General features: G+C 40.7%; 1 protein-coding gene across 1 annotated transcript in view; it reads right to left on the bottom strand.

The window, feature by feature from the left end:
* Nucleotides 1-20,766, bottom strand: part of LOC108706507 (histamine H2 receptor) — an 80,034-nt gene that overhangs the window by 47,654 nt on the left and 11,614 nt on the right. Inside the window, exon 2 of the mRNA XM_018242991.2 lies at nt 634-925. Coding sequence (XP_018098480.2) covers nt 634-925 — 292 coding nt within the window. The remainder of the gene's footprint in view (nt 1-633; nt 926-20,766) is intronic.

The following is a 20,766-nucleotide window of genomic DNA, read 5'->3' as shown; positions in this document are numbered from 1 at the left end:
AATGGCAACATTTTGCAGTTTAGGGTTGGGTGTGTGTTGAGTTTTTCCTGGCCCACACATCACTACTGGACAGACTCTACTGTATCAGTCTGATAAAAAGGGGTTCTCTACTAGGGGAGCTATATATATAGGGGTTGAAAGGCCCTTCTCCTTCAAGCTACTAGAGGACTTTACTTCCGGTGGTTCAGAAACTGCTTTACAGCTTCCCACATTGTGAAGTTTAGTGATCAACCAAATGCTAATGGAATCCCCAGCAAGAAACATGGTTTCTCCCATATGGGAGCAAAGGCTCATGGGTCCCACACCACCCTGGCATCCTGTCATAAAATGATGTTACTATTTATCTGTTACTGAAGTAGTAGCCGCAGAAGTGACCATATTGGATGAAAAATTCTAACATGTGGGATGTTATAGAAATGAAGCTTTAACACAAATGAATGGATTGAATGTGTCTCCTGGAAGCAGCTAATCGAAACCTGACCAATTAGACTTTGATAAATGTGTTTTATAAAACACTTTCCTGAGTGTCAGGAATTTGTTCATTCATTGGCTCCTTAGTGTTAAACCTAGAATACAATATAGAATTTTTGTGCAAACCTATGGGAAACGCAATGTTAATAAACACATTCTCACCTAAAAGGCATGACCAGGCAGGCAACCAGAAGATCCGCCATTGCCAGTGACATGATAAACATGTACGTGACTGTCCTAAGTCTCTTTTCTACCGCTGGGCAGATGAATACAACAGCATTGCCCAAGAAGGTGATCAGGTCGATAACAGTCAATAACAATCCAACGGCCACTTGCTGTGGAGCAATCTCCAGCGCCGTCCTGTTGCCTTCTCTCCGCAGCAAAGACGAGGCATAGGAGAAATTGGAGAGTAGAGATACATTTTTATCCATGGACATTTTCAGTCTGCTTCGACCTGTAACAAGAAACACAAGGGTTTGTGGTCATAGGCTTCTCACAACAAACATTTTATTTGACCTTTACTGGGCAGCAGTAATGTTGTAGCAAGAGGGAAACATTTGTGTTTGTTCCATAACACGACAGTGATAGACATCTCGCCCTTTTTTTTTTTAATGAGCTACAAATTCAAGCAACTGCCTCACGGCATACGGCTCATATACACCACCCTGGGACCAACAGCAGCTTTCATCCTTCATCAGCAGCAATATATACGAGGAAAAGGACTTTATACAGAAATATTTATGAAGGCAACTGGTGAGAATGCTTCAGTCATCCCATATCCGAAATTCTTCCACTTTGTATGGCACTGGCCAAAGTTATATTGGCCGCTGCAAGGTTGGATACATGACTAAAGGCTACTTCAGGCACCTGATACACGATATATGAAATATATCCAAAATAATGATTGAAAAGCCTAATTATCCAAGGCAGTAATTAAGCTTTGCTATTATAACAGAAAGCACAGAAGGGTGCATGTTAATGAAACATAGGGCCAATTCTTTAACAGTTCCTTCATTCATGTACAAAAAGAAACGCAATATATTAAAAGCAACTGGATACTATATATATGCAGGGCTGCTGCACTCGTTACTTTGCTCCCTTCTACTCTGGGATCAAACTGAAATATTTCCATCTTCTGATGGGGTGAAAGGATAGGAAACTATTTATATTATATATTTAGAATTTAATTTTTCTTATTGATTTTAGCAATTGAGCAAGTGATGCACATGTGAGCTTGAAACCCAAGGCACCCCATGGTTTAAGTCTACAATTAAGCTTGATATTGCACAAAATGTCTTATTTGTGAATGATTGCCTGTGCGAACTGTAAGTATATTATTCTATGTAGAGTATGAATTACATTACATCCATGAGCTGTATGAGGCATGTGCACTTGGACCCAACGTTTCTATTGGTGAGTTTTAACTTTCAAGCCTTAATAATATAATAATGAGCTACTGTTTAAAGGAATTGTTCAGTGTAAAAATAAAAACTAGGTAAATAGATAGGCTGTGCAAAATAAAAAAATGTATCTAATATAGTTCGTTAGCCAAAAATGTAATGTATAAAGGCTGGAGTGACTGGATGTGTAACATAATAGCCAGAACACTACTTCCTGCTTTTCAGCTCTCTTGGTTTCCACTGGTTACCAGTAACCAATCAGCTTCTTGAGGGAGGGTCACATGGGACATAACTGTTGCTTTTGAACTTGAGCTGAATGCTGAGGATCAATTGCAAGCTCATTGAACAGTTATGTCCCATGTGGCCCCCCTTATAGTCACTGACTAACTCAGAGTTAGAGAGCTGAAAAGCAGGAAGTAGTGTTCTGGCTATTATGTTACACATCCAGTCACTCCAGCCTTTATACATTATATTTTTGCCTAACTAACTATATCAGATACATTTTTTTATTTACCCAGTTTTTATTTTTACACTGAACTGTTCCTTTCAAAGTATAAAAGGGAGAGGACACCTGTGCTCAGGGCTCTTCCTAGATCCCATCTGGCAAGGAAGTGGGTAAAGGATTGGTTCTGGGCAGTTCACAGGCCCGTTAGTTAAAGTTCAGCATAGTTAACAGTGTTATAGTCGCTCTAGGAGCAAAAGGCAGGGCTAGGTTGTGTAGCCGGGCAGCTCAAGGCCCCAACGAGAAGGACAGTGGGGTTAGTACACTTGCAGCACAGGGACATGATTGGATGAGCTTAGGCAGGAGATTTGCCAAGAAAGCAAGAGACCACCGTGAGAATAACTCTGCTGGGGTGCAGATCACCAAGATAGGCAGTACTACCTCTGAGCGAGGTGATTTACTAAGAGTGTTCCCAACTGAGAGGATCTTTGGGGATTTCAGTGAACTTACATGCACTACCCCTGAGAACTATTTCATTTACTAGATACCTGCCTGTTGTGTTTAATAAATAAGTTACTGTTTGAAGCACCCCCTGGACTGCTGTCTCTCCTGACTGAGCTGTACCTCAGGAGACCTCCGGAGAATTTATGGAGGGCAAGGTGTTTAAAGAGACACACACACACAGGAGGCATTGGCAGCAAGGCACACCAAGATCACACTATAGTCTCACACCCAACATATTTCCAAAATATTGGGAGGTATGTAATAGGCACTTTTGATGTTTGTAAGAGCACCTTTTATCTCCCGGTTCTAATCTATGTATGGGTGTAGCAGGACAGGAAAATTGCTGCTCTCAGTTCTCATGGTACTTCATATAGTTTAACACAAGCGGATATCCTGGCCCCATGGGGGAGAAGCTCAAGGTATTAAAAAAGTGCAATCCAACCCCAAAGATACACTAAAGAAGGGTTTAACCGCAGTAACTCAATGCAAGAAAATTCCTTTTGTTTAAAAAGCACAACTTTATTCAGGTTGTGATTTGGGAAGGCCAAAAAGGCTCAGGCCTGGGTGACCAGATTTTAGGGGGTATCATACAGCCTCAGCTACATTGCTTCCAAGGCACTGGGGACGGGTAGAATATTTGATGATTTTTTTTACATTTCCCTACACCAATCCCCAGTGGTATGGAGCAGTGCCGGGCATAGGGGCGCCCCTTATGTAAATCCGGCCCTGGCTTTATTAAAATACAAATGTAAAATATTAAAAACACACAAAAAGAGGGACATAACCCTAATGAGCACCTTAATCAAAGCTAGAATGCACCACCATTAGACACCAAATAGAGATTTAGAATAAGGGCTTTATTTATCAAAGTCCAAATTTATCTCAATATTTTCTGCTACAAACGCCAATCAAATCCTCTCGAGTTTTTTACTCTTATTTATTATTACATTTTCCCGAAAAATTTGCTTTGCGAGAAAAAAAAATCAAATTTTCCAGATTTTTCGGATTTTTATCTGATTTTCACAATGTTTTCTGAAATTTTCAACCGAAAACTCAGAAAACGTTGGGGTATTGCACGAAACCCAGCGCACATCAAAAAATCATTGGGCTTCTCCCATTGACTTAAATGGAATCTTGACAGGTCTGAGATGCCGGATTTTCAGATTCTGACTTTTCCATCCTCGGGGTTTAATAAATTCCGAAAATTGTAATTTTTTGAATGTCCGATTTTATTAAAAAAAAAATCACACATTTTTCATGATTTTTGCATTCGGAGTTTAGTAAATAACCCCCTAAATGTCAGTACTTTTCCACGCATGTATCACACATTAATATACCCGGTACTCACATCCAATATCAAATCCCAAAAATATACTTTTAAGGTAAGCTAACTAGCTGAGATAATGTTTAATGAAATCAATCAGGCTTTAGATACTCCAGACCAGGTGCAGGTTCCCAGACACTAAGCCTAGGGGTTTCCCTCAACACGATGGTCAAGTCATTAATAGTCCACATTCACCCTGTGCCCAAATGTTTCTCTAGCCCATTGTGCATTTTGCAGGTACTTTGTGATCATTACTGAGCTCTAAGACTAATATGTCAAGTATGTCAAGTTTAGTTCAGCTCCTTGGGGATCTAGAGGAGAGATGAAACCTGGAAATCTGTTGCCATTGTAATCAAGACTCTATCATCTAAATGAATGCCTGGTACTGGCTCTTCAGTTCATTTAGTTGAAAAGATGAGAAAACCCCTGATGGCCGCCTATAGGGAAAATGTCAGGGAGTATTTATACTAAGCGGAGGAGGAAGCAGACTGCAGAGTGAATATTCTGATATTTAATTTATAGTGAAGGGGCAGGGTGCATCTAAAGCACGGAGTGAGCAGGTATAATGCACTGTGTAGGGCAATGGTAGGCAGACTGTAAAATGATACTGACACGTTCCATGCTGCTGAAATGAATCTGTTGTGCTAAAACAAACATTTGCCTCCTGCATCACTAACATGTTGGAATTAGAGATGAGCAAAGCCCTAATAGTCTGGGGTGGTAATGTAAATGTTACTCCAGCCTACTGGAATCATTTGCCACCCTCTAGCCCAAAGAATAGTAGTGTAACTAGAATGTGCTGGGCCCCCCTGCAAAAAAACCTTCAGAGGGGCCTGGCGCACTTCGATCTCCATCCTCCCGCACATGTACCATCTCTGCCCTGCCCACATCCCATTAACTCCACCCACGCCAACTCCGCCTACATCCCGCCCCGACTTGCATCTCCTTTCCTCGCTGGAAAGAGAGCAGTTGGGGAGGAGAGGGTTTACTTATTAGCAGGTACGTTTCAGGGGCTGCTGCCGCCTGAGGCAGCAGCCCCAATGCCGCCCCTCCTCCTGCTCCGCTCTTCTAACTACCAGCGTCAGAGCGGGTGGGGGAGCGCAATAGCGCTCGCTGCGCTAGAAGAGCCGAATTTCCGTTTTAAAAAACGGAAATTCGGCTCTTAAAGTTACCAGAGGCGGCTTTTTGCCGCCCCTGGTAACTGGCCACTCCGTGCCGCCTGAGGCAAGATTCTCACCTTGCCTCATGTCCGGAGCGGCCCTGCTTATTAGCTATAGAGGAAGCAGACCCCACAGTCCGGGCCCCACTGCGACTACGGGGTCTGCTTCCTCTATAGTTACTCCACTGCCAGAGACTCCAAACCTGTGGCTCATGAGCAACATGCTACCGACCCCTTGGATGTTGCTCCCAGTGACCTTAAAGCAGGTGCTTATTTTCAATTCCAGGCTTGAAGGAGGCAAGTTTTGGTTGCATATAAACCAGGTGTCCTGCCAAACAGAGTCTGCCAGTTCACAAAGGGGCACCTCCTACTCCTTGGAACTTGTGTTACTCCCCATTCTAGCCCAATGTCACTGCTGTAGAACCTTTGGTAACTTGTGGTAGAACCTGGTTAGCTTGGCCAAGTAACAAGAAGTTGGTGGCAAGATGACTAGAGATACAAACAGTTTTTTGTAAAACTGTATTAATTATAATAATATATGGAATGTATACAATATTTTAAGATCTTGGAATCGGTTTGTTACCGGTAATAAATGTCATCTTTGAAAAAAATGAATTGCCCAGAATCTTCCCCTGTCCAGCTCCTGCTGTTCCTCATTGTTGTGCTTTTCTGTTGCATAAAGCCAGAGAAACACCATTAGCCCATTGTATTGTTCATGAATTCTCCTCATGCTTTTATGTAAATGGAAATAAGAGGTCACCAGAGGAGATTTTCTGTAAGATTGATATCATTTCTATCTGCTATAAATATCTCACAATGACTTGTGTAGGGACCTGCTATGTCTCACCTGCTGCTGCTGCTGCTGCTGCTTATTAAACTGCTGCCCACGTGAACCGCTTCCAACACAAAGATCCCCTGGAGCTTTTCCTCAGTAATGGCCACCAGGCTGGTACCACTAAGAGCCTCATCATTAGTCATCAGGACACTATGGGTCACAGGGGCATAAATAATATGTAGATAAACATACATGACTGACACATGGGTATTTTGAATAGTTAGTGAGTACAGTGCATTTTAAAATACTGAAATAAGACTCAAGCACAGGATGCTCATCTGTTTGACTCTTAAGGTGGCCATACAGGAAAAGATCCGATTGTTTGGCGAGGTTGCCAAACGTTTAGACCAAGGGCTGAACTATAGGATAACAATGAAGAGAATGGGCGCTGAAGAGTTGTAGGACCGAACCAACTTGATCGCAGGAAAAAACAAACCTTCCCGATTGACATCAGGCTGATTTTTGGCCTGATATCCATCAAGGAGACCCATGGGAAGCCCCCATACACGGGCAGATAAACTGCTGAATCAGTCCGATATTGGCAGCTTTAATCGGCCCGTGTATGGCCACCTTAATACAATTCTCAGACTCAGATACTTTTAAATTAAGCTTGTGTGGGATGTGGACATGACAACATTGGCCTAAATGACTACATATCAAACTATTCGGCTAAACTCTAATGTTTATAACTGGACAGTTAACACTTATTCACCTACAAACAGATATGAAGAGGATTTTTCTTGTCTGAGACCAAGACAAAGCTAAGAGTATGGGTATCAAACTCATCATAACGACCTTGATGTCAGTTAAGTCTCAATCCAACGTGCCCAGTGTTGAGTATGTCAAGATTTCTCAAGGAGCAGAAGTGTTCCCACCAGCAACTTGGAGGCTCAAACACGTTAGACATTTAGGGGTCGATTCACTAACTTCGAGTGAAGGATTCGAAGTAAAAAAACTTCGAATTTCGAAGTATTTTTTGGGCTATTCGACCATCGAATGGGCTACTTCGAACTTCGACTACGACTACGACTTCAAATCGAAGGATTCGAAGTAAAAATCGTTCGACTATTCGACCATTCGATAGTCGAAGTACTGTCTCTTTAAAAAAAACTTCGAGCCCCTAGTTCGCCATCTAAAAGCTACCAAAGTCAATGTTAGCCTAAGGGGAAGGTCCCCATAGGCTTGCCTAACTTTTTTTGATCGAAGGATATTCCTTCGATCGTTGGATTTAAATCCTTCGAATCGTTCAATTCGAAGGATTTTATCGTTCGATTCGAAGGATTTTATCGTTCGATTCGAAGGATTTTATTGTTCGATCGAAGGAATAATCCTTCGATCGTTCGATCGTACTATCTGCGCTAAATCCTTCGACTTCGATATTCGAAGTCGAAGGATTTCAATTCCCAGTTGAATATCGAGGGTTAATTAACCCTCGATATTCGACCCTTAGTGAATCAGCCCCTTAGCCCTATATCCTGGGTCAAGTACAGCTATTGGATCCATCATCCAGAAAACTCAGAATTACTGAGACTCCCTTAGACTCCATTTTATATCCAAATTTTGAAAAATGATTTCCTTTTTCTGTGTAATAATAAAACAGTAGTTTGTACTTGATCCCAAATAAGATATAATTAATCCTTACTTAGTAGTGTCCCTAAAACTTTCACCCCAGTGCAGGGTAACAGAACATTATATTAAAATGCTTACAAAACCCTTTCATTTGCTGGTGTTTCTGGCTCTCCAATATAAATCAGATGATTCTGACTGTGCGACATTATACCATTCAGTTAAGAATCTTATCTGCTGTCTCTGTGGATGAGACGTCTGACTGTGCCTCCTGGCAAGGTCTTTCACTCAATCTGAGAGATGAATTAACCTGGAGGGACCTTTCTTCTAATTCTGAAGATCTTTACTGGCTCGCGGCCAAAGAGAATTCTAACAATCCCCTCCATAAGCTGCTGCTTGAGTAAGAAATAGATTCATCCCTGTAAGCCATTTAAATGCATCGCTTTTACACAGATATACGTATATATATATATATATATATATATATATATATATATTGTGTTGTTTTATGTTCATTGAGGGTCTGGCTTCTATTGTGTGGCCCACACTGGTTTAAATATAACAACCTTATCTGTAACTGAGAGGGAACTGGCCATGCGCTTGGATACAAGTAACCAACTTCAAAGGTGCCCAGGTCACTTTGTATCAGGAACGGAAATCCTCATAAACAGTAAAAAGGGATCAGGCCTTTTCTATTGCTATTCCTGCCTTTTGGTGAACATTAAATATTTTGTCTCATTGTATATTATAACGGAAATTGTTTCATCAAAGATCCTCCAAAGGATTTACCGAGGAGAGAATTTGTTTAATTAGAGTTCTTCTAGTTGCCGATCAAAAGATCAATAGACGTTGCCGTGACTTCTGGGTAGAATCTTATGATGCAATGGCTTATGGGTAAGAGAATTAGAGGTGAAATGAAAAAGGAATATTAAATCAAATATTTTAATTTTCAAACAAAAACAATTGCCTTGTGTGAGAATAGCATTGAGCCATTCAGCTTTCTCTGATTAATTGCAAGAAATTGCATTCATGGACCCTTGGGAACCTTGGATCTTGTGAGTAACTATAAAGGAAGCAGATCAGATCTGGTTCCTCTATAGCTAATAAAAACCCTCCTCCTTAGCCGCTGTCTTACCTGTGGTGAGGAAGGGGTTGCAAGTCGGGCTGGAGTGGGGGGTGAGGGCCGGTAGTGGGTGGGGTAGAGGTTGGAAATGGGTGGAGCAGAAGCAGGATGGGAAGTGTGCGGGAGGATCGGAGTGCGACTCTGAAGGGGGACCCGGTGCACTCCAGTTACGCCACTGCATGGATCTACCACAACCGTAATGATATGGTCCCCAAACTTTTTTACCCCTGAGCCACATTGAAATATAAAAAAAAGTTGGAGAGCAACACAAACATGCAAAAAGTTCCCAGGGGGGGGCAAACTTGGGCTGTGAGTGGCTATTGATAGTCCTTATGTGAACTGGCAGCCTACGGGAGGCTCTGCTTGGCAGTAGACCTGGTTTTTATGCAACTAGAGTTTTCCTTCAAACCATGAATTAAACAATAAGAACCTGCTTTGAGGCCACTGGGAACAACATCCAAGGGGTTGGGGACCACTGCCCTAGAGGCTTACATCTACGGAAGCAATTGACTTGTGCCAAAAAATCGGACATTATTGGCACTATTCTGTGTAAGACTGGGATGCCAGTGGCCCACCAGTAAACCTTAGGCCTAGGCCCAATCCCCAAACTTTTCATCCTGCTGTTCTCACTCAGGCTCTTTATTATCCTAGGCTTGTTTACATTTCCATACTATAATCTTTCCTTCCATCTAATTCTTCTTCTCGTCCCCATGTAAAAATAGGGAATGAAATAGGCCAAATGGTAAAGAATAGGAGGGACCCAAGGTATTGGGTGCTAGAAACAGGGTCGAACTGGGCCACCGGGAACATCTCTGCCTGGGGGGGATTGCGGCGGGGGTGGGGGGCCCAGGGGGGGTTTGAGGCCCCTGAAATAGTGGTCCTGGTGTGAAGCCATTCCCATTCTGAAACTGTGCTCCAAAGCTTGTGCCCATAATGACCTGTAGTGACACATTGCATGCCAGTTGGTGTGAACATTACGGAGCAGCCGCCCACAATAACACTGGCATTCTGGGGGGAAGTGCATTGTGGGTAAAAACCTGGCGATTAAGGGATTAAAAAGGGAATTTTGTATCATGTTTGTTAATGATCCTGGAACTGCACATTATTTGAAGGTTATAAACCATAATTTTTTGTTTTTTGTTGTTGTTGAAATCTGATTTACTACAAAATATTCCATAGTATTACTATACTGGTATTGGATCCGTTATCCAGAAAGCTCTGAATTATGGAAAGGCCATCTCACACAGACCCCCATTTTGATCCTACCTAAGATGTGTGGTAAAATAAACCTATTGGGTTTGTTTGCTGATTAATGAATGAATGAATTAAAGATCCCTTATCCAAAAAAAAGCCCCCAGGCCCTGAGCATTCTGGATAACAGGTCCCATACCTGTAATATATTAATAAACAGCACCAGGAACTGACTGAAAGGGAAAGCCAGAAGCAGTGAAAGAACCTGCAGACCTGATGGGGATTATTGCAATGTTTCAGAAGTGAAGGCTACATTATCTTTTGGCTCTTCTGGACCCAGTGCTACAGTAATATAATAATAATAATCTTTTTGCTTGGCTGCTTCAGACATTTATTCTAGGAAGAGTGCAAGAGGCAAAATGTAATGGTAGTGACCTTATGAAGGCCACAGTTAACCCCAGGGATTCTCTGATTGATTTGGCCCATATCACAGGAAAGCCAGGGCAAGGAGAAGTACATACAAGTAATTCAGGGGGAAAGAAAATTATAGGATTCACATGAGACCATATTGCTGCAGAGGAAATGAATGTTTATTTTAGGATAATGTTTCTAGGAATGGGAATATGAAAAACTTCATAACATCCTAATAAGTGATGGTTGTTCTTCATTTCCCCTGTTCTTCATGCTGGCATGTCGATAAAAACTGTCAGGCACCTCTGGGTCCATGGGCCTTCAATCGCTTTCAACTTTTTGTCTGGTTTTGACGTTTTGGGATTATGACACTTGCTCTCTGCCCTGACCTTTGACCAGGTATTTGGACCATGACTGTAGCTGCCTTCCCTGACCCATTTGCCTTGCTGATTGTGCCTTGCAAATCCTTTGCCTCTTATCTCATTCGTCACAGTATGGTTGTGATGTTAGGTATCCCAAAACCAAAACGAACCCCCAAGGTCATGGTCATGGCTCACTATTCTGCATATAACAACTGCCTTTCGCTTTGGGAGGAGTCCTCTGCAACTCAGATGCTGCCAGGTCTTAATGTGAGAGGACCAAGGAGAAAGTTCTGGGCAGGCAAAGGAACTGTACGTACAACAGAAACGGAGAATAGGAGCGTGGTCAAAGACAGGCCGGGCCAACGCCAAACGGGCAGCGCAGTACAGAGGCAGGAGTGTAGTCAAGGTCACAGGTCGGTACACCAATTCACAGTTACAAGACAGGACCCTAGAGAATAGTCAAAGCAAAGGCAAGGGTCAGGACAGGCAGCAAATAAGACTTGGTCGGGGTCAGGCAGGGTCAAGAACAGATCAGGAAACACTAGAAATCGCACCCAGGAACTATAAGAATAGACCTATGTTGGGCAACAAGTTATTGAGTGTGAGCCTTTTAAATATTTGAATTTTGTTCTGGTGCTTGATGACATTACGCGTAGCGACGTCCAAAAACCCAGAAGCGGCACACGCCCTTACAGACCAGACGCGCGCACATGAGAGGACTGCATTGGGCGTCCCCACCTTGGGTGCAATGGGTGTTCCTGTTGCACCCCTGCTAGACCATCAGGTACTTTCTTTACAATGGGTCTCTGAAGGAACACGCCATCATCTGATCATCTGAACACACCATCATCATCCTCATTTGTCCCAGTGAGTGGGTGGCCAGCTGACCCTACTCTTCTTCTCTGTTCAGTATTGCTTCTCCAAATGGACATTTTGAAAATCTCTCAATGTGTGCAGACCCCCATTCGCTTTCTTTTCCACACAAAGCAAAACTTTTTAATTATCATTTGTAAATGTAATTGCAATTCAATAGAAGTATCAGCTTGTTCCTTTCTGCGCTGCTGGTTTTGACTCCAATGGTTTTGTAGCAGATGTCAATAGCATTTTCAATAATGTATAGAATAATAATATAATAATAATGTATAGAAAAATTTAGAATTATATTTTCTTTCATTATGTAACAAAAGTGGAGGAGCTTCAGTTCCCTTTTAAAACAAGGGGCCAGAGATCAGAAATCAGAGATCAGAACACTTTGATCAACTAGGAGAGTTTTACGTTATATTTATTTATGACATTGTTGAGGTGGATGTTCAACATAACCATGTACAGTAGGATTTAGAGGGTCACATATAGACACAAGCACCTTTGCGACTGCCCATTTGAAAGGAACAGATCTGCACTATCCCCCTAGTAAGTCCTAGGGGCCGATTCACTAACCTCGAGTGAAGGATTCGAAGTAAAAAAACTTCGAATTTCGAAGGTTTTTTTGGGCTACTTCGACCATCGAATGGGCTACTTCGACTTCGAATCGAAGGATTCGTAGTAAAAAACGTTCGACTATTCAACCATTCGATAGTCGAAGTACTGTCTCTTTAAAAAAAACTTTGACCCCCTAGTTCGCCATCTAAAAGCTACCGAAGTCAATGTTAGACTATGGGGAAGGTCCCCATAGGCTTGGCTAACTTTTTTTGATCGAATGATATTCCTTCGATCGTTGGATTAAAATCCTTCGAATCGTTCGATTGAAGGAATAATCCTTCGATCGTTCGATCGCACTATCTGCGCTAAATCCTTCGAATTCGATATTCGAAGTCGAAGGATTTTAATTCCTGGTCGAATATCGAGGGTTAATTAACCCTCGATATTCGACCCTTAGTGAATCGGCCCCCTAATGTGTCCTAATAAGTTGGTACCATTTATTATTATTATTAACATTTATTTATATAGCTCCAGCATATTTCACAGCGCTGTAAAGTAAATACCATACAGAATTTTGCTTGCCTACTATTGTTCTACCAATCAGAATCCTTGGCATGTGTTTTGATTGGCTAAATATATGGAGTTGCTGAGAGTTGATTGGCAGAATTAATTGATGGTTATGTCATGTTGATATTCAAATAATATAATGGAAAAAGGGATCCATTTTTAAAACTGTGTTTCACCAGCTCTTTGGCGAATGGGACTTTCCAAGTTATTTATAGAGAAGGGATGGATTGAATCTATTTTCGGCATCATTCAGATTCCCTGCTACCAAACGGCTTGTGCGTGTAATTAAATCTGTATGTCTGGCCATGCTTTCTCTATATCTGTTCTTAGCGGGGATCAGAGAGCTTTTAATTCGCTCACGTCTCTCCATCGGTTTCACATTATTTAAAATAAGAAGAGTGTGAGACTGTTAAGGGCATGACGTTCCCAGAATACAAATCATTTGCCAAGCCACGGGGAAATGGAAATAACAGAAAGAACTCCTTTTAACCGTAAATGCATGGTGCTGTTTATAAACAGACCAGGCTTCTTTGGTCAAATATGTGTGTTTTATTTAAAAATCTTATTTTGATAAAAATAATTAATTTTCAATTTTTTTTTCATTTTGGTCCTGCATAGGGCCCTGTTAAGATCTATCCTTGGCCCAAAAGATTGGGTCAGCCAGGCTGGATCAGTAAAGAAGCAGTTTTTTATATGTGTGGCCATCTCAGCTCCATGTTATCAGAGATATAATGGTCTAGTCCTGGCTTTATTATGACCATAGATAATGTTAATATAGTATAAGAATATTATAATATAGTGTAAGTAAATTACGATATTTCCTGGAAAAGATGTTTCCAAGAAAGATCATTCATTTCAATACACACGTGTAGAGCTGAATGGTCAGATATACAGACAGAAACAATAGAATTCTACCTGTATCTGACGATTCAGCACTACTCAGCTGACTAATAATATCCAAATCTTCTGTTGATATCGGTCAGCTCATCTCCCACCATACACACACCAAATATCGTATGAAAATTAGTTTTGTACGATATTATTGGTGCGTCTATGGCCACTTTTAAGTGATACCTGGTCTATATAAATGGCAGTGGTTCCCCCCAACAGCATGTGAACTAACTAACGTGTTTCGTGCCAACAATACCGGCACTTCCTCAGAGTCCCTGAGGAAGTGCCGGTATTGTTGGCTCGAAACGCGTTAGTTCAATCACTCACCCACTGCCAATGTTCATCACATAGTGTGTTCAAGTAAAAGCAGTTTTGATAATAATATAGTGGTGACTCTGTTGGATGGTTTGGTCAGCACCGAATTGCGGGTTACATTGGAGTGCAACAAGTTCCGGATTGAAGTTGCCGGATTCCCGCGAGAGCAGCGACCGTCAAAGAGACGCTACACTACACGAGGGTGAGCTCCGCTTTTCTACACATCCTAATTTTTGTATACTTTCTACAACATCACAAATCCGAGTACCTTTAGGAATACTAAAAGAATGAAATAAGATGTTGAATTCGTTGCCATTCAGAGTTCCAAAATGATTACTGCAATACCCTAAGGGCACCCCCAGACAGATAGGGATCGCATATTCAGAAAACCTCTCAGTGCTCAGTAATTTTAAAAAAAAAAAGTGAACTGCTACAATTTAAGTTTAAAAGTACTCAATAAAATTCTGTAGCTCTAATAACGATCGTTCCATCACTGAGCACTGATTATAATTGATGACATCACTAAGCACTGTTTATAAGGATAACATTTACAGGATATTCATGGCTCTCTTGTATTTTATAAATAAATAAAGAAAAAAATATATAGGATCCATTATCTGGAAACCCCTTATCCAGAAATCTCCGAATTATATAAAGGCCATCTCCCATAGTCTCCATTTTATCTAAATAATCTAAATTTTTAAAAACGATTTCCTTTTTCTGTGTAATAATAAAACAGTAGCTTGTACTTGATCCAAACTAAGATATAATTAATCCTTATTGGAGGCAAAATCAGCCTATTGGGTTTATTTAATGTTTACATGATTTTCCAGTAGACTTAAGGTATGAAGATCCAAATTACAGAATGATCCTTTATCTGAAAAACCCCAGGTCCCCAACATTCTGGATAACAGGTGCCATACCTGTACAATTATATATGTGGCACAAACTGACAAGATACATCTATTGACATTATATAAATTACAATATCTGATGTTGTATATTCTTAATTTTTTAGAGGAAACATTATCCCATAGCAGCTCTACTGATATTACTGATATTGTCAGATATGGCCCCAGCAATTGTGCCGTACAAAGCTAATTCTGATTGTGTTATTATATTGTTTCTTATCTCTTTGTTCCAAAAATATAGTCTAAAAATAAAACGTAAGGCACCCGAGTAACGGAATAAGATATATTACACATATTGTTAAAACCAGGTCACATAGAAACTGTCAGAAGATGTGACGGCAGAAAGTTCTCCAAATCCAAAGGGCAAATCAATTTACTTTCAGGGCACATGAAACTGTTCTGTTTGACTGCCGGCAAGTGACAGGTCTATTTATCTTGGTTGTTTGCACCTGGGGTCAGTTTAATACAAAGCCACAAGGTTACCAGGTATTATTTGTAGTTTCTAAGAAACAGAGGCCCTTAATGTTGTGTAAGTGATACAAACCAGCTTGTTTCAGAGTCTAGTGCTGTGCAATGTATTGTCTATGGATTCCCTCATCTTCAGGCTACTCGCTCCTGAAGTCTTTCTTTTTCTAAGCAAAAAATGGGCAAGTTGGTCCATCTAACCTGCACAAGCTATGACTACGTATCTTGTATACGAAACGCATCAGGATTTCGGATGTTTTTAAACTGTTGAAATAAAGTTCATCGAGTGGCTTCTGGAAGTGCTTGCCAAACTTTTGGATTCTGAGGACACCCTTGGCTACGGGTTTAGGGCGATGCACCCGGGCCACTCGTAAAATTTGGTAAATGTGCTTTTACTCATTTGGGATACATGCATGGTTGGGAACCCTTAGACGTGGGGCCTGGGTTATTTCACCCAGGCCTATTGGGAAAAAGGGTGAGCCATTTGGCACTATATTTGTATATCTAGGAGCTGTTTTATTGTCAATATTTAATACAAGATTTAAGATAACATTTAAGACAGTTAGCTCTCTAGAAAATTGATTTAATTAATACGAACAATGCTGTACAAGATTTTTTTATTTATATCTTTCCCACTCATGATTGAATTCTTTAACCGAATTACACCCTAACCAAATTTATTATGAAACCCCCCAAAAGTTAAGTCATGTCCTGTATAATGTAAGATATTCCCTTTTGGCTAGGGTTGCTATCTGCAATGAGACTCCCTTCGGGCCCAATATAAGCAGGGTGGGGGAATTTTTTCCACCATGCGTGTAGAGTGTGTGATTTCAAAGGTGTGGGGGGGGGGGTCCCACTGGGCAGCCTGGGTGCTTATCCTTTATATTGGCCACCTATCCGGATTTAAATTGGTCAGCCCAATATTTCAAAGGGCTGTCTGGTTCAAAGCCTCCTGTCCAATTTATAGGGTTGTAAAAATGGACAAACTTCCCTACAATCCCAGATGCATGACATCATAGCGTCTTGATTCCGCTCCTGACATCACTACCACCCCACATCATCCCACCACCCCCTTTGCCCGGCTTATGGTCCCAACCAAGATGGTAGCCCTACTTTTCCCTTTCGTTCTTCTTTAGGCAATTGCTGGATCTCTCTGATGTGAAGAAGGTTCAGTACGTAGGGTAAAAGACATATAAAATGTCACTGGTAACATTAAAGCAAATGGAATTATTAAAGTTCCTAAATTATAGTTCAGTGGTCTGTGTGTTTGGCGTTAGTCAGGTCTAAATACTGCATTGTACCAAGTTGAACTGTTTACTTTTAAGACTCTGAGTCATATTTATAAAGCTGTGAGTTACCTGGGAGTGATTGTATGTTTGGCATATCATATCCTGATTGGCTGCTGTTACCTAAATCCCTGAAGCACATGCAGGTTTTGCTTGTCCTTTAATGAGTGATTGTCACACAGCCCCTTCTAATATCTCATGCCGCATTTAATTTATTGCTGTCCGAAGCCAGACAGATTGTAACGTTCAGAATCCGCCCTTTAAGTACTTTTATTTTACATTAAACAGTTCAAAAATGATTGCTTTAATACATGTATGTGATTGTTAGAAAAAGCATAGTTGAGAACAATCGTAGATATTGTTACCTCCCTCCACCACAGTTCCGGGTTTCCAAACCCGAATCCCCTTAATTTGCCAATAAATCTCCTTGAAAAAATCGGTGAAGGAAAAAGTCGTGACACAAAAATTTACTTTATTGAATTGATGCCTCAACAACTCGAATTTATTGCATTGTCAAATGAAAACCAGTGTCAAACAGCCTGAAACTATTGGAATCCTGAAGGTATAAAACATGTTCCAATTGTTAAAGGGACCCTCTGCCATTGAATTTTATATGATTTCGACAGGTTTTAGCTGGAGTATTTTCTGATTTCGATTTTTAGCAGCTTCAGAGCATAATAAATCGTAAAAAAAGTTTTTTACTTCTAAAAAATTCAAGTTTTTCCGCTTTAAAGACTCAAACAGAAAAATGTGAGGTTTATTAGTGACATAGTAAGTTAAGTTGACACATGTCCATCAAGCTCAACCTTTTAAGTCTATATATATAACCTGCCTAACTGCTAGTTGATCCAGAGGAACGCGAAAAACCCTCAGAACCCTCTTCAATTTGTAACAGAGGAGGAGAAAATTCCTTCCTCACTCTAAGATGCAATGGGACCAGTCAAAACAGCCCGAAACTATTGGGAATCCTGAAGTTATAAAACATGTTCCAATAATTAAAGGGACTATCTGCCACTCAGTTCTATATGATTTCGACAGGTTTTAGCTGGAGTATTTTCTGATTCAGATTTTTAGCAGTTTCAGAGCATAATAAATCTTGAAAACGTTTTTTTACTTCTAAAAAATCCAAGTTTGCCCCTTTAAAAAATCAACCAGCAAAATGTGAGGTTTAATAGTGACATAGTAAGTTAGGTTGACACACGTCCATCAAGCTCAACCTTTTAAGTCTGTATATAACCTGCCTAACTGCTAGTTGATCCAGAGAAAGGCGAAATAACCCTCAGAACCCTCTTCAATTTGCATCAGAGGAGCAGAAAATTCCTTCCTGACTCCAAGAGGGCAATCGGACCAGTCCTTGGATCAACTTGTACTAGACTTTTTCGGAAACTCGACCTTCCCCACGCCTTGCCCCACAGCTTTCATTCCTTGATGCTCCTCCTATCTGCCCATTTCTCACCCCCTGACATCGCCAATTGATGCCTCCCGCCCCACAGATTGGTATGAAACTATACAAAAGGTGACAACCCCATATATTACAAGTTGGCAGAACTACTGGAGAGTATTTCCACTACAAGTAGATTTCAAAGTGGTTTCTGGAAAGTCAGAGAGAGTTGTGATACGGTGCTCAACTGCAGTAATCTGTAATTATGAAGATTCTGCTTCTCAACACATTAAACAGCAGCAGTCCAAGAAATTGAAACTGAATTATAGTAATTGCACAGATAACATATTTCTGCACCATTGCTCACAGCCTATTCCTAGAGAACTCAGAACTCGCAGAGCTGATTCGCCTTATTACAATGCTTTGTGGACTATCTCCTTTCGCATAAAATATCTCCATGCGGTTTTCCTTTCCATTACGGCTCCTTTGTAAATATCTCACTTCTGATCCAGATTTAAAGTTACTTTATATGTTAGTATTAAATGAATAGAAATCAATATATTCTCTGGAGGTTCCCAGCCATACATATGAATGAACGAGGCTCTCCTGATCTTTGACTCCACGTACTTTGTAGGTTTTATGTATCTGTTATTATATAGTATGTAGAGTAGAGGTGGGGGGGGAAATAAACATTCTTTTTCTAAAGATAGGAAAGGAAGGAACCTAAATATCACACAGGTGAACTTTAATAATCTCAGGAGTAGGTAATGGAAGTCGAATGCAACACCAACAGAAAAGTGTCTGTAGAATTAAAATACAGGTATGGGACCTGTTATCCAGAATGCTCGGGACCGGAGGTTTTTCGGATAATGGATCTTTCCATAATTTGGATCTTCATAACTTAAGTCTACTATAAAATCATATAAATATTAAATAAACCCAATAGGCTGGTTTTGCTTCCAATAAGGATTAATTATATCTTAGTTTGGATCAAGTACAAGCTACTGTTTTATTAGTACACAGAAAAAGGAAATCATTTTTACAAATTATAAAATTATTTGGATAAAATGGAGTCTATGGGAGACGGCTTTTCCATAATTCGGAGCTTTCTGGACTATGGGTTTCTCGATAACGGAACCTATACCTGCACTGCACATAGCGAACTCAATATGTTGCATTCCATGGCCCACACTCGTGCCTCCCAATTTATTCCCTTACTCAGCCTATTTACAAGCCATTTCCACCCAGGTGGTATTTGATCAGCCCAGCTGGGAAATCACCAGCTAGAGCCAGATAAAGTATTAATGTAATTGTAACTTCACTCCTTAGTATTCCATGTACCCTTCATTTTACACCTTCCAACCCTTGCCCACAGCTTTCATTCCTTGATGCTCCTCCTATCTGCCCATTTCCTACCCCTGACATCACCAATTGGCTCCTCCCACCCGCAGATTGGTTAGAAACTATACAAAAGGTGGCAACCCCAAGTCGGCAGTCAGCAGGTGTCCCCTCAAAACTTGCCCACCTACGCCCAAGGCTTTGTGGCCTTATAATTTTGCCCATATTGTCTATTTATTCATAATAGTGAGCAATGTTTCAGGAGGCTAGGACACCTTCTAAAAGGTGATTAAGCCCTGACTGTTATGTATCAGTAAACTCCATTTTTTATTCCTTTTACCTGCAGCTTGTGCATTATATTATTTTCTGTAGATCAGTTGAACTCCTTATAGTATATGTCTTAAAGGGATTCTGTCATGATTTTTACGGTGTTGTTTTTATTTCTAAATGACACTGTTTACACTGCAAATAATCCACTCTACCATATTAAATGTAATTCCTGGTCATGTGATTTCAGAAAGAGCCAGCACTTTAGGATGGAACTGCTTTCTGGCAGGCTGTTGTTTCTCCTACTCAATGTAACTGAATGTGTCTCAGTGGGACCTGGATTTTACTATTGAGTGTTGTTCTTAGATCTACCAGGCAGCTGTTATCTTTTGTTAGGGAGCTGTTATCTGGTTACCTTCCCATTGTTCTGTTGATGGGCTGCTAGGGGAGAGGAAGGGAGGGATTGATATCACTCCAAGTTGCAGTACAGCAGTAAAGAGTGACTGAAGTTTATCAGAGCACAAGTCACATGACTGGGGCACCTGGGAAACAGACAATATGCCTAGCTCCATGTCAGATTTCAAAATTAAGTATAGAAAAAAATCTGTTTGCTCTTTTGAAAAATGGATTTCAGTGCAGAAGTTTGCTGGAGCAGCGCTATTAAAAACATTATAATAAAAAAAAATGGATCCCTGGGATTTGTTGGTTTGGCCTGATGGTTGTGTCCATTCTCATGTCTGCTCGTGAGCCACGGATAGGTTGAAAAGATGCAGTTGGCAGATACAAATTTATGGCAAAGACAGAAAAAAAAATTACCAGTTGGTAGAAATTGGTCTCTATCATGTGCCAAGCACAACTGCCCCTGAGAGATGCCATTATCTTGGAATTACGGGGAAAATGCTGTATTCTGGGTGAAAAAAACATGGTGATGTGCGTGCATGTTGCATAGACTGCCCTGGCGCACAATCGTAAGTAAATGAGCTTTATATTTATAGTATCTGGTACTGACAGTTAGAAATCATTAGTGTTTGCTACTGTATCATTACATTGTGTCAATTATACACTGACTTTGATTTATCTACGTCTCCATTTGTTGTTTTATTATCATTGAAACAGGGAATTTCTGTCCCCTCTCCTC

The sequence above is a fragment of the Xenopus laevis genome, chromosome 1S (genome assembly GCF_017654675.1).
Source record: "Xenopus laevis strain J_2021 chromosome 1S, Xenopus_laevis_v10.1, whole genome shotgun sequence".
Taxonomy (NCBI): Eukaryota; Metazoa; Chordata; class Amphibia; order Anura; family Pipidae; genus Xenopus; species Xenopus laevis.
The sequence above is the reverse complement of the archived record's forward strand: the minus strand, read 5'-3'. Positions and strand labels throughout refer to the sequence as shown.